Source organism: Ambystoma mexicanum, chromosome 3q (assembly GCF_040938575.1).
Source record: "Ambystoma mexicanum isolate Mex_15411 chromosome 3q, UKY_AmexF1_1, whole genome shotgun sequence".
NCBI lineage: Eukaryota > Metazoa > Chordata > Amphibia > Caudata > Ambystomatidae > Ambystoma > Ambystoma mexicanum.
Window position 1 is genome coordinate 1,197,495,923 of NC_090926.1, and position 14,676 is coordinate 1,197,510,598.

The following is a 14,676-nucleotide window of genomic DNA, read 5'->3' on the forward strand; positions in this document are numbered from 1 at the left end:
TAGGTGGATGCAATTGTTGTCGAGGCCTCAGGGTTTACCTCGACTACTCAGGTGAGCTGTGGAGGGTCGGTAGGCGGCTCCTGCAGCACATAGATTATCGGAGCTCCTGCTCCTCATGGGATGCGCGGGGAAGTGTGCTTGGCTCGGTCAGGGGCCTTTCTTGTCCGCCTTCCTTGGAGGCCGGCTTGCGCCTACCAGTGCCTCGTGATTGGCTGTATAGCCAAGGTGGGCCAATCAGGCGTCGGTGCTGGTCTCCAGGAGGGTAGATTTTGAAATCAAAAATAGTGTGGCCATTTTGAAGAATCGGATCTGCACACCAGGGAATGGTAACATATGGAGTATGTGGATGATGACTCCCTGCAGCCTTACTGAAGCATCATGACAGCTTGGCTGGGTAAAGGTGCCCAAGGGAGCGCAAAATGATAATTTGCGGCAGCTGCAAAATTAGGTGGATGCAATTGTCATCGAGGCCTCAGGGCTTACCTCGACTGCTCAGGTGAGCTGTGGAGGGTCAGTAGGCTGCTCCTGCAGCCCACAGATTATCAGAGCTCCTGCTCCTCGTGGGATGCGGCGGGAAGTGTGCTGGGCTCGGTCAGGAGCCTTTCTTGTCCGCCTTCCTGGGAGGCCGGCTCGCGCCTACCGGTGCCTCGTGATTGGCTGTATAGCCAAGGTGGGCCAATCAGGCATCAGTGCTGGTCTCCAGGAGGGTAGATTTTGAAATCAAAAATAGTGTGGCCATTTTGAAGAATCGGATCTGCACACCAGGGAATGGTAACATATGGAGTATGTGGATGATGACTTCCTGCAGCCTTACTGAAGCATCATGACAGCTTGGCTGGGTAAAGGTGGCCAAGGGAGCGCAAAATGATAATTTGCGGCAGCTGCAAAATTAGGTGGATGCAATTGTCATCGAGGCCTCAGGGCTTACCTCGACTGCTCAGGTGAGCTGTGGAGGGTCAGTAGGCTGCTCCTGCAGCCCACAGATGATCGGAGCTCCTGCTCGTGGGATGCAGCGGGAAGTGTGCTGGGCTCGGTCAGGAGCCTTTCTTGTCCGCCTTCCTTGGAGGCCGGCTCGCGCCTACTAGTACCTCGTGATTGGCTGTATAGCCAAGACGGGCCAATCAGGTGTCGGTGCTGGTCTCCAGGAGGGTAGATTTTGAAATCAAATATAGTGCGTCCATTTTGAAGAATCGGATCTGCGCACCAGGGAGTGGTGGCATATGGAGTATGTGGATGATGGTTACCCGCAGCCTTAACGAAGCATCAGGACGGCTTGGCTGGGTGAAAGGTGGCCAAGGTAGCGCAAAATGATCATTTACGGTGGCTGTGAAATTAGGTGGATGCAATTGTTGTCGAAGCCTCAGGGCTTACCTTGACTGCTCAGGTGAGCTGTGGAGGGTCGGTAGGCTGCTCCTGCAGCCTACAGATGATCGGAGCTCCTGTTTCTCGTGGGATGCGGCGGGAAGTGTGCTGGGCTCGGTCAGGAGCCTTTCTTGTCTGCCTTTCTTGGAGGCCGGCTTGCGCCTACCGGTGCCTCGTGATTGGTTGTATAGCCAAGGTGGGCCAATCAGGTGTTGGTGCTGGTCTCCAGGAGGGTAGATTTTTTTTTTTTTTATAACATGTTTTTATTGAGGTCTCGACAATTGCAGCAGCGCCCAGCAAACACAATATATAGTAGTATGCATAACAATATTGTTGTTAAATACATAAATAACAGTAGTAATTTAAACAGTTGTTTCGATATCAGAAAGCATGTCACAGAGGTATGTCCTGAATGGGCCCCAAATGTCTTTTGGCCTGCTCATGCTCGGTTGGGACAGCACGAATTGTTCCTCGCATTCATTGATGTAGGTTAGTTCACGTAAGAACACGTCCATGGTGGGGGCAGCCGGGCTCTTCCACAACTTCAATATGCATCTTTTAGCTATAACACACGACACATTGAACAATCTTCTACGCTTCTCGGAGCATTTACCTATATCACCAAATAAGTATTTTTGTGGGGTCAGGTGCGGGGGAATCTGTGTGACTTCATTTAGCATTTCCGCTACTTTCTCCCAGAAACGCATCACAACTGGACACTCCCAGTACATATGATAAGACCCCGCTGCCGGGGACCCACATTTGGGACATTTGCCTGGGTCATCTGGTGTGAATGTAGCTATCCTGGCGGGTGTGTAATGCAGTCTGTTGAGGATTTTAAATTGTATTTGTCGAAGCCCGGCATTGAGGGAGACTCGCTTTGTTAGTGCACAGTATCTCGCCCACTTTTCTTCTGGTATTGGCATTTTCATGTCCACTTCCCATTTCTCCCTCACCTGGCTTACCACTGCAGAGTGAGTCTGCATTGCCTTGTAAAGTCTGGAGATTCCCAGCCCACCCCGCACTGTAACCAACTGCACACACGGGTGGGAAGGGGGTTCGTCTGGGAATGACGGCCAGCGACTGTGATATGCTGATCTCATTCGATAGTACTGCAATGTCTTGAGCTGCCCACCTCCCACGCCCCTGGTGAACACCTCCAGGGTCACGAATTTCCCCTCTAGGTACATATCGCCTATTTTCATCTCCCTGCCGGGGTCCCAGGTTTCCTGTATATCGGTATCGAACGTGGGGGGGAGGCCAGGGTATTTCCACAGGGGCACCTCAGGGTTATATGGAGTCTCTATTTTCAGCCTTTTATATATCGCTCCCCAGGCTTTTACTGTGCAACTCACAGGGTCGAACTCGCAGGAGTCTTTATGTCTTGTGTTGAAGATCACTGATCCAATGTTAGTGGGCTCGGTAGTGTATTCCTCTATTTGCGCGTGAGGGGAGTTGTCACAATCATCGTACCAGTACTTTGCAAATTGTGCTTGTGACACAGTATAATAGAGCTCAAAGTCTGGTGCGGCCATTCCCCCCTTCTCGTAGGGTTCTGTCATCTTTTCCCAGCTGATTCTGGCTGTCTTCCCGTCCCACAGAAAGGACACCACCATAGAACGAAGTCTAGAGAAGAACTCTCTCCCTGGCCATATGGGGATGTTTACAAATAGGTATAACAATTTCGGCAGTACGATCATTTTAAGAATGGCAATTCTACCGTGTAGTGAAATTGGGAGACGCCTCCATATCTGTAATTTAACATTAAGTGTGTGTAGCGCCTGATCGTGATTGTCGATGTATAGTGTTTGTTTGTTGCAGGAGACCAGTACCCCGAGGTATCTGATGTGGTGTGCAGACCATTTAAGGCCACAAATATGAGCCGGGCATCTTGTGGAGGGGGTGAGCGGGAACACCTCTGACTTGGAGTTGTTGACCTTGTATCCAGAATATTCTGTAAATTCGTTAATATCTGTCATGATGGGAACAATGTTTTTGTCAGGTTCGCGAACATAGAGTAGCGTATCGTCCGCATATAATGATATTATTTGGGTGGCTCCCTTCAGTGTTATGCCTCTATTATCGTGTCTCAATCGTATCGCCGACGCCATGGGCTCGATTGTTAAGGCAAAAAGTATAGGGGAGAAGGGGCACCCTTGTCTGGTACCCCTGCCTAGTTCAAACAATTGGGACATAGTTCTGTTTGTGTGTACTTTCGCACATGGAGCTGTGTAAAGCAGTTTAACACACCGAATGAAAAATGGGCCAATCCCAAATGCCTCCAACACCGAGAACAGATATTCCCAGGAAACCGAGTCAAACGCTTTCTCAGCGTCCAGGGATATCGCCACCGCTTGTTTGTTCGGGTTGATCTGTGACATTATGCCAAATAGCCTACGCAAATTGAGGGCGGTGGACCGTTGGGGAATGAACCCGCTTTGATCGGCATGTACTAGTGCTGGCGTGATGGGTAGCATACGGTTTGCCAGCACTTTCGCGAAGATTTTGGCGTCCACGTTTATTAGGGACAGGGGCCTGTAGGATGACATGTCTTGAGGCGGGCGGCGGGGCTTGGGCAACACCGTTATTATGGCCTCACGCATTGTTTGTGGTAAGGATTGTTTACCCAGAGCCTCCCCCCACACCTCCAGCAGAACTGGGACCAGTTCTTCCCGGAATTCTTTGTAAAATTCCACTCCCAGGCCATCCGAGCCCGGTGCCTTACCAGACGTGAGCCCCTTGATCGCTTCAGTGAGCTCCTCTGCCGTGACTGGTTGCTCCAGTATGAGCCTGTTTTCTTCTGTGAGTTTAGGGAGATCCAAGGCGGCCAAATAGGCTTTGATCTCATCAGGGGATTTCCTATCTTGGTTCGCGTACAGTGCTTTATAGAACTGTACAAATTCATCATTTATTCCCTGTTCACTTGTTACCATCACGTCTTGCGCCGTGAGTATAGACGCAATCGGGGCCACTTTGTTTTCCTGCTTGACCAGATTGGCCAGCATTTTCCCAGCCTTGTTCCCCTCCCCGTATCTCCGGGCTCTGGAAGGGGCTGCTATATAGTGAACCTCCCTCATTGCCAATTTATCGAATTCCCTAAGAGATTTATGTATTTCAGAGAGGGTATCTCCACCATGTGTTCGGCTATATGTCTCCTCCAATACGGTTAGTTCCCTTTCCACCCTTTCCAGGTCTCGGCGTACCTCTTTCAGTAGGCCCGTTGTTTTGGATATTAGGACCCCTCTTGCCCACACCTTGAATGTTTCCCAGACTGAGGAGATATGGTCCACAGACCCAATGTTGTCTGTGAAGAAGTCGGCAATGTCTGTGTGCAGGCTTTCTACTACGTTTGGATCTTTTAATATACCGGTAGGCATTCTCCACCTCCTGGCCGGCTTAGGGGCACCCCTGATAATAATTTCCATGGTCACTGGGGAATGATCAGACAGTGTACGGGGAAGGATTTCGCAGCTCTGTAAGGCGTGTGAAGTGCCTGAGGGGATAAACCAATAGTCGATGCGTGACTCACTGTCATGCACAGAGGAATAGAACGTGTAACGCTTGCTTGTTGGATACAGCACCCTCCAGGCGTCCAGCAGGGACAGCTGCTGCATTATCTGTTTCAGAGCTAGCGACGTCCTAGATGGTGGTCTAGGTGTCTTGGCTGACCTGTCCAGGGCCTGGTCCAGCACAGCGTTGAAGTCACCTCCCCATATTATGTTTGTTGCCTCATGTTTAGCAAGGATTTCAAATATATGCAAGTAAAAGTCTGGGTCCTCAAGATTAGGGCCATAGGTATTTACCAGGGTTATCTGTTCGCCAGCAATTTCCCCCCAGACCAGTACATATCTACCCATCGAGTCCAACAGGTGGCCTTTTTCAATGAACCCCAGTGATTTGTGAATCAGAATGCTTACCCCCCTGGATTGTGAGGAGTAGTTCGTGGAGAACCGCTGCTTACCCCATTTCGCCAGTATTTGATCATTAACCGTGCTCTGCGCATGCGTTTCCTGTAGCATTAAAATTTGGGGCCCGTGCCTACTGACATAATTGCCTACTTTTCTGGTTTTCATTGGATTGTTTAGGCCTCGGACATTCCATGTCATTAGTTTAACCTTTAACCCATCACCCATTATCTGTGCGTGTGGTTTGTGTTAAGTTTCGACAACCGTTAATGCACATGTATTCAGGACTGGAGCGATGCCAGCACTTGTGAGACCGTTTTCCAACCAAACCACAACCTTCAACTGCCCACATTTCCCTCCCAAACTGAAACTCGTCTGGGCGGTGATCACAACAAAAGAACTTACCCTTTGGCCCTATCCCTCCCACCACCCACATCATCTGCCCCAACTTGACGATGAGCCCAAGTAACTGATTGGAACAATCCTGAGGGTGCATCGTCGCAAAGCAATGCTCAGCCGTCTGGCCGCCCATGCGGGAGACTCTACGGCCCGATTACGTCGGATTTCGGTTCAGTTTAGCTGTGCTGACATTGTAGTGAAAAGAGAAACAAACTGCAACTGGTAGGGGGGAGTCTCATCCATCCACCGGATCGCCTCTACCCTCACCCGGGCAGGGTCTTGCATTCGGGTCTCTTGCGCGGTCTCTTGGGGGCAGTGGGATGGAGGCCTCGACGTATGCCAGTGCCTCTACGGGGTTTTCAAAAAAGTGGGCTCTACCGCCATGTTGAATTCTCATTTTTGCAGGGAATATTAAGGCATAGGGTGTGTTGCGGAGTCGTAGTTGCTTTTTGACCATCTCGTAGGACCTGCGTTGTGCCTGTACATTTGCAGAAAAGTCCGGATATATATGTATTCTGTTGTCTTCATAGTGTAGTGTCCCCTTTTCCCTTGCTGATCGAAGGATCGCATCTCTGTCCCTGTAGTTGAGTAGACGCGCAATGATGGTTCGGGGTGGGGCGCCCGGCTTGGGGGTTGGTGCCAGGGTGCGGTGGGCCCTTTCAACGAGGAAGTGGCCGGACAGGGAATCCTCCCCTAGTACAGATTTCAATAGCTCCTCCACCCTTCTCTCCATGGAGCCCTTGCCAAACGACTCTGCCACTCCAACAATACGGATGTTGTTTCTGCGGGATCTAGATTCGAGATCCTCGCACTTATTCTGCGTCTTGCGGAGTTCTGTCTGGAGTAAGGCTATGTCACGACCATGTTGTGTGAGCACGTCTTCATTTACACCTATCCTGTTTTCTGCCTCCGAGATGCGTGCGCTTTCCTTCTCCATTCGCGCTTTTAAGGAGCCGATCGTCGCCACAATGTCGTCTAATTTCACATTGACCGCCAGGAACCCGTTCTGTACAATTGTAGCCAAGCGGTCCAAGGGGTCCGAGTTTTGAGCATCAGACGCTTGTGTTGCCCCTCCTGGCGTCTCCTGTTGTTGGGAGTTTGTGTAGGAATCCATTGGGCCGGTCTTTCTCACCCCCGTAGTTTTTTTCTCAGTGCGGCCCATTGGGTGGCGTTGCAACTTCTAGGGTGAATTGTGCTCTCCCACGTCTGTATGCTGCCGGCCACCAATGACCACCAGCAGCGGTTCTGTTGCGATGTAGGTTGGGGGGTGGGCACCGGGATATACAATCTCGTCCCCGGGGTGCTGTGGTGGGCCTCCGCGGTCCCCGTATAAAGCAAAGCCTCGGCCTTGAGTATGTCGGGAGTGCAAGAGGTTGGCGTTCAGCCGTTGCCTTGTCTTTACATCGAGGGGATCCAGGTGAACTTCTGGCCTGCAGCTCAACCGGGATGTAATGTAGTGCCCCCACCGTCCACACCGCAGTCCCCGTGTAGGGGCGGATGAGTGTTGGAATTAAGCGGCCTGGCGGGCCTCACTGTTCAAGGTGTATCGCAGCGTGTATGGGAGCACGGGGCTGTCCCTTCGCACGGGTAATCTGTGCGTTTGGTGTCCAGGCAGATTTTGCTGCCGTCCGTAGTACGTACCCCCACAAGACCACAACGGCGGGGAGTGTATGCTCCCGGGGGGGTCCCGTGAATAGGATGTTTATTCCTGGCGCCTGTGTCGTTCGCCCCCGCTCCCGTGGCACGGACGTTCCCTGTGGGGGGGCGCTGGCCCCCTGTCCGTCCACCTCCCCGGTCTGCCCACTTACTTCACCAGCTACGTCCTAGCTGGGCTTTGCCGCGGGCGGGACCGGAATCAGGGGGCTGGTGTCGTCGTCGCAGCGTTTCCTCGCCCGGTCTATCCTGTGGCCTGAAGTCCGGAGCGAGGGGGTCTGCTCTCCCACCGCCGATCGGTCCAGCAGGAGGATGAGTGGTGCGTCGCCGTCCACAGGCAGCGTCCGTGTTCAGGCAGGTTGCTCCTCCCCCACAAGGCCGCTCAGCCGTTTCAAGCCCGGGGCTCGAGTGCGAATCGCCCGGAGCCCACCAGTGGCCAGGCCGCCGCTCTGCAGGCGCTGCCGATACAATCGATGATTGCTCCGCCGTCTCGAGATCCACTCACACAGCCTTTGCAGGATGTCTTCCAAAGGCATTCCCCAGCAATATTCTGCAGTAGCGCGTCGGCCAACGCTAACCTGGAAGGATTTATTAATAAAAAGGATTACGTTCGAGCCGGAGCTCTTCACCTAGGCGGCCATCTTAGCCGTGCGCAACAGCGCCCCCCTGTTGGGAGGGTAGATTTTGAAATCAAAAATAGTGTGGCCATTTTGAAGAACCGGATCTGCGCACCAGGGAATGGTGGCATATGGAGTATGTGGATGATGGCTACCCGCAGCCTTAACGAAGCATCAGGACGGCTTGGTTGGCTTAAAGGTGGCCAAGGGAGCGCAACATGATAATTTGCGGCGGCTGCGAAATTAGGTGGATGCAATTGTCCTTGAGGCCTCAGGGCTTACCTCGACTGCTCAGGTGAGCTGTGGAGGGTCGGTAGGCTGCTCCTGCAGCCCAGGGATGATCGGAGCTCCTGCTCGTGGGATGCAGCGGGAAGTGTGCTGGGCTCGGTCAGGAGCCTTTCTTGTCCGCCTTCCTTGGAGGCCGGCTCGCGCCTACCTACCGGTGCCTCGTGATTGGCTGTATAGCCAAAACGGGCCAATCAGGCGTCGCTGCTGGTCTCCAGGAGGGTAGATTTTGAAATCAAATATAGTGCGTCCATTTTGAAGAATCGGATCTGCGCACCAGGGAATGGTGGCATATGGAGTATGTGGAAGATGGTTACCCGCAGCCTTAACGAAGCATCAGGACGCTTTGGCTGGGTGAAAGGTGGCCAAGGGAGCGCAAAATGATAATTTACGGTGGCTGCGAAATTAGGTGGATGCAATTGTTGTCGAAGCCTCAGGGCTTACCTTGACTGCTTAGGTGAGCTGTGGAGGGTCGGTAGGCTGCTCCTGCAGCCTACAGATGATCGGAGCTCCTGCTCCTCATGGGTGCGGCTTGAAGTGTGCGGGGCTCGATCAGGAGCCTTTCTTGTCCGCCTTTCTTGGAGGCCGGCTTGCGCCTACCGGTGCCTCGTAATTGGCTGTATAGCCAAGGTGGGCCAATCAGGTGTCGGTGCTGGTCTCCAGGAGGATAGATTTTGAAATCAAAAATAGTGTGGTCATTTTGAAGAACCAGATCTGCGACCAGGGAATGGTGGCATATGGAGTATGTGGATGATGGCTACCCGCAGCCTTAACGAAGCATCAGGGTGGCTTGGTTGGGTAAAAGGTGGCCAAGGGAGCGCAACATGATAATTTGCGGCAGCTGCGAAATTAGGTGGATGCAATTGTCGTTGAGGCGTCAGGGCTTACCTCGACTGCTCAGGTGAGCTGTGGAGGGTCGGTCGGCTGCTCCTGCAGCCCACAGATTATTGGAGCTCCTGCTCCTTGTGGAATGCGGCGGGAAGTGTGCTTGTCTCGGTCAGGAGCCTTTCTTGTCCGCCTTTCTCGGAGGCTGGCTCGCACCTACCGGTGCCTCGTGATAGGCTGTATAGCCAAGGTGGGCCAATCAGGCGTCAGTGCTGGTCTCCAGTAGAGTAGATTTTGAAATCAAAAATAGTGTGGCCATTTTGAAGAATCGGATCTGCGCACCAGGGAATGGTGGCATATGGAGTATGTGGGTGATGGCTACCTCCAGCCTTAACGAAGCATCAGGACGGCTTGGCTGGGTAAACGGTGGCCATGGGTGCGCAAAATGATAATTTGTGGCAGCTGCGAAATTAGGTGGATGCAATTGTCGTCGAGGCCTCAGGGCTTACCTCGACTGCTCAGGTGAGCTGTGGAGGGTCAGTAGGCTGCTCCTGCAGCCCACAGATTATCAGAGCTCCTGCTCCTCGTGGGATGCGGCGGGAAGTGTGCTGGGCTCGGTCAGGAGCCTTTCTTGTCCACCTTCCTGGGAGGCCGGCTCGCGCCTACCGGTGCCTCGTGATTGGCTGTATAGCCAAGGTGGGCCAATCAGGCATCAGTGCTGGCCTCCAGGAGGGTAGATTTTGAAATCAAAAATAGTGTGGCCATTTTGAAGAATCGGATCTGCGCACCAGGGAATGGTGGCATATGGAGTATGTGAATGATGGCTACCCACAGCCTTAACGAAGCATCAGGACGGCTTGGCTGGGTAAAAGGTGGCCAAGGGCGTGCAAAAGGATAATTTGCAGCAGCTGCGAAATTAGGTGGATGCAATTGTCGTTGAGGCCTCAGGGCTTACCTCGACTGCTCAGGTAAGCTGTGGAGGGTCGTTAGGCTGCTCCTGCAGCCCACAGATGATCGGAGCTCCTGCTCGTGGGATGCAGCGGGAAGTGTGCTGGGCTCGGTCAGGAGCCTTTCTTGTCCGCCTTCCTTGGAGGCCGGCTCGCGCCTACCGGTACCTCGTGATTGGCTGTATAGCCAAGACGGGCCAATCAGGCGTCGGTGCTGGTCTCCAGGAGGGTAGATTTTGAAATCAAATATAGTGCGTCCATTTTGAAGAATCGGATCTGCGCACCAGGGAAAAGTGGCATATGGAGTATGTGGATGATGGTTACCCGCAGCCTTAACAAAGCATCAGGACGGCTTGGCTGGGTGAAAGGTGGCCAAGGTAGCGCAAAATGATAATTTACGGTGGCTGCGAAATGAGGTGGATGCAATTGTTGTCGAAGCCTCAGGGCTTACCTTGACTGCTCAGGTGAGCTGTGGAGGGTCGGTAGGCTGCTCCTGCAGCCTACAGATGATCGGAGCTCCTGTTCCTCGTGGGATGCGGCAGGGAAGTGTGCTGGGCTCGGTCAGGTGCCTTTCTTGTCTGCCTTTCTTGGAGGCCGGCTTGCGCCTACCGGTGCCTCGTGATTGGCTGTATAGCCAAGGTGGGCCAATCAGGTGTCGGTGCTGGTCTCCAGGAGGGTAGATTTTGAAATCAAAAATAGTGTGGCCATTTTGAAGAACCGGATCTGCGCACCAGGGAATGGTGGCATATGGAGTATGTGGATGATGGCTACCCGCAGCCTTAACGAAGCATCAGGACGGCTTGGTTGGGTTAAAGGTGGCCAAGGGAGCGCAACATGATAATTTGCGGCGGCTGCGAAATTAGGTGGATGCAATTGTTCTTGAGGCCTCAGGGCTTACCTTGACTGCTCAGGTGAGCTGTGGAGGGTCGGTAGGCTGCTCCTGCAGCCCACAGATGATCGGAGCAACTGCTCGTGGGATGCAGCGGGAAGTGTGCTGGGCTCGGTCAGGAGCCTTTCTTGTCCACCTTCCTTGGAGGCCGGCTCGCGCCTACCGGTGCCTCGTGATTGGCTGTATAGCCAAGACGGGCCAATCAGGCGTCGGTGCTGGTCTCCAGGAGGGTAGATTTTGAAATCAAATATAGTGCGTCCATTTTGAAGAATCGGATCTGCGCACCAGGGAATGGTGGCATATGGAGTATATGGAAGATGGTTACCCGCTGCCTTAACAAAGCATCAGGACGCCTTGGCTGGGTGAAAGGTGGCCAAGGGAGCGCAAAATGATCATTTACGGTGGCTGCGAAATTAGGTGGATGCAATTGTTGTCGAAACCTCAGGGCTTACCTTGACTGCTCAGGTGAGCTGTGGAGGGTCGGTAGGCTGCTCCTGCAGCCTACAGATGATCGGAGCTCCTGCTCCTCTTGAGTGCGGCGGGAAGTATGCTGGGCTCCATCAGGAGCCTTTCTTGTCCGCCTTTCTTGGAAGCCGGCTTGCGCCTACCAGTGCCTTGTGATTGGCTGTATAGCCAAGGTGGGCCAATCAGGTGTCGGTGCTGGTCTCCAGGAGGGTAGATTTTGAAATCAAAAATAGTGTGGCCATTTTGAAGAACCGGATCTGCGCACCAGGGAATGGTGGCATATGGAGTATGTGGATGATGGCTACCCGCAGCCTTAACGAAGCATCCGGACGGCTTGGTTGGGTAAAAGGTGGCCAAGGGAGCGCAACATGATAATTTGCGGCGGCTGCAAAATTAGGTGGATGCAATTGTCGTTGAGGCCTCAGGGCTTACCTCGACTGCTCAGGTGAGCTGTGGAGGGTCGGTAGGCTGCTCCTGCAGCCCACAGATTATTGGAGCTCCTGCTCCTCGTGGAATGCGGCGGGAAGTGTGCTGGTCTCGGTCAGGAGCCTTTCTTGTCTGTCTTTCTCGGAGGCTGGCTCGCACCTACCGGTGCCTCGTGATAGGCTGTATAGCCAAGGTGGGCCAATCAGGCGTCAGTGCTGGTCTCCAGGAGAGTAGATTTTGAAATCAAAAATAGTGCAGCCATTTTGAACAATCGGATCTGCGCACCAGGGACTGGTGGCATATGGAGTATGTGGATGATGGTTACCCGCAGCCTTAACGAAGCATCAGGACGGCTTGTCTGGGTAAAAGGTGGCCAAGGGAGCGCAAAATGATAATTTGCGGCGCCTGCGAAATTAGGTGGATGTAATTGTCGTCGAGGCCTCAGGGCTTACCTTGACTGCTAGGTGAGCTGTGGAGGGTTGGTAGGCTGCTCCTGCAGCCCACAGATGATGGGAGCTCCTGCTCTTCGTGGGATGCGGCATGCACTAATGCAGTGAAGTCTGCTGGTAAACCAACTGTTATCTATCCAGTTTTTGTATCTCACTCTTTTGAAGGCCTGGGCCCCCTGCCACGACTGTTGTCAACTTACTTCCCTGGTGGGTTAGGGTTTCAGAGAATATCATCCTATGTCAGGCATCTTGTGTGAGGGTATCAGCGTGGGCCTTGTTTAGAGGTATGCTTGGGTGAAGATAAATATATTTATGTGATGGCTTTGGTTTACTCTCTGTTTATCCTTCAGTAGAAGTTGGCAATGAATCAAGAGTGTGGTTCATCATCTGAAATCTGAACCACAGGGATCAGGGCGAACAGGAAATCCAGGCTCTGACAACCAGCATGGATGTTAGTTTGCATGTATGTGAATGAGCAAATATTAAGAATGACTGGTTGTAAATGTAACTATGCGCTTAAATGCCTGGATGAATGAGTGTCTCAATATGCAAGTTTAAGTATGAATAATGTAAATATGAATGGGGTTGCTGGTTTATATATGTGTCAATAGTTTCAATTGCAACCAGGAATGAGTGAGGAATAAGCGAGGATGAGTAAGAGCTGTATAGAGCGTGGGTGTGAGTCGAAACTAGGTGCCTAATTGCAATATTTATATGACAGCTAAATAAGTGTGAGTGAGCTGTTGGTGTTTATGTGGCTGTGCACTGGTACATAATCGCTAGGATGCATGTATCTGTGAGTGTGTAGCTTGTTGTGGGAGGTTATATGTCATCTTGATGTTGTTGAAAGACCTTGCAACAAAATCACATTTTAAAGTAATTTAAAATTCATTTCTGTTTTACTCACAGCTCATGAATGGCATTGAAACATACATTGACCAGTATGAACCCCAAACAACAGCAAATAATGGGTCAGTCATCATGTACCTAAATAAGGTAAGTAAGAGTGAGTTCAATGGGTCAGAGGCATGTGATATTCTAAGATTGCAATGCTAAATAAAGTAGGAACATATACCGTCCCTGGTTCTACACAAGTCCACGTCGCAAGTGTTTTCTAAATGTTTAAGAAATATGCCTAAACAAATAAAAAAGGTTAATTGAGAAATCTATTTGAATTCCTAGAGAATACATTCCTCCCATATATTCCTCATCTATGGGAGGAATGATCCTCTCAGATGCATTCTGGACATGAAAGTTTGTTGCTGTGGGTTCTGATTCGTTTCTGCTGTGCCTTTTTTGCCAAAAGTGATGCCATCAACATGTAAACCTAGAGCCGCTGAAGCCATCTTCCTTTTTTCCATAGTCAATGCAGGACATTTTTTTGAGGAACAGTCACCGTTAAGGTTTTAAGGTTAGTAAGGAGTGCCACCATTTAATATCCAATATGAATACCACCTCTCGTGTGTCTTGTCCTTGGGAAAGGACTACAGCTTTGTGAAACGCGGCTTGAAGAGCCGGTCCTCTGGGAGCCTGGATTTGCCACTTCCTGGCTTGTCTACAGTGTTGAATGGGGTGGATGGCAGCAGGAAGTGGCTGATTTTAAATGGATTCTGTTTTTCAAAATGGCCACCGACGAGCTTTTCATTCTGGGGATGACGCTACACCGGCGACAGTGATTCAGGCTTCGGAATTAACAACAACAGTGATTTTGGCAATCTGGGTGTTGCAATCAGTGTTTCCTGCAGATGTTTGCCGGAATCACTGGCCTTTCTTAAGTATTTGCTGGTAATTCCGGCATGATGGTAGTTCTGGCAAGGGGGGAAGAGCATGCCCGCGGACCTGCAATATGCCAGTAATTCCGGTGGTCGATTAGCCGTTAACGGTACTACTGGCAAGCCGGAAATACCAGCAGTTTTCATGGTAACTCGTAATGAGGGTTCAAGACTTGACACAGTAGCCTATAGCTGGGACATCAAACCTGCTTTTTTTCGTAGCCATCACATACCTGAGAGCCAAGTGGGCGAAGTTGCCACAGCAGCTTCTTGATCAATGACCTTCCCAATGGCTCACCCAGATATGGAGTACAAAAAGGTAGATCTATGTGGATGGAAGCAATTTTGCTTCAGGCAGTTTAATCTCACACACCGTCTACATAACTTGCATCGTGGCCCTCTACACTTTATGCTCCTGTTAGGCAGAAACCTGTGCAGTTCCCTTAGGGACCACTGCAAAAGGCTTAGGACTACAGGTGTTGGCAGTAAACCCACTTGGTAGCAGTCTGTACTACCCAGATTTACCTGGTAGCTGTGGCTGAGCAGCCAGACTTCTCTCAAGAAGAGTTAGACAGTATATAGAGTATACAAAATAAGTACAAGGATACAGTAGCACAAGCAAACACTGACCAGAGCTTGGGTATAAAAGTATATAATTATTTATTTAAAAACACACTTGTAA

General features: G+C 51.5%; 1 protein-coding gene across 2 annotated transcripts in view; it reads left to right on the plus strand.

Annotated features, from left to right (window-relative positions):
* The window catches only part of LOC138447740 (complement C3-like), a 2,843,165-nt gene that overhangs the window by 2,064,659 nt on the left and 763,830 nt on the right, over positions 1–14,676 (plus strand). For both annotated transcript variants that reach the window (XM_069604045.1, XM_069604046.1), the window contains exon 35: positions 13,132–13,218. In XM_069604045.1, the coding sequence (XP_069460146.1) occupies positions 13,132–13,218 (87 nt within the window). The remainder of the gene's footprint in view (positions 1–13,131; positions 13,219–14,676) is intronic.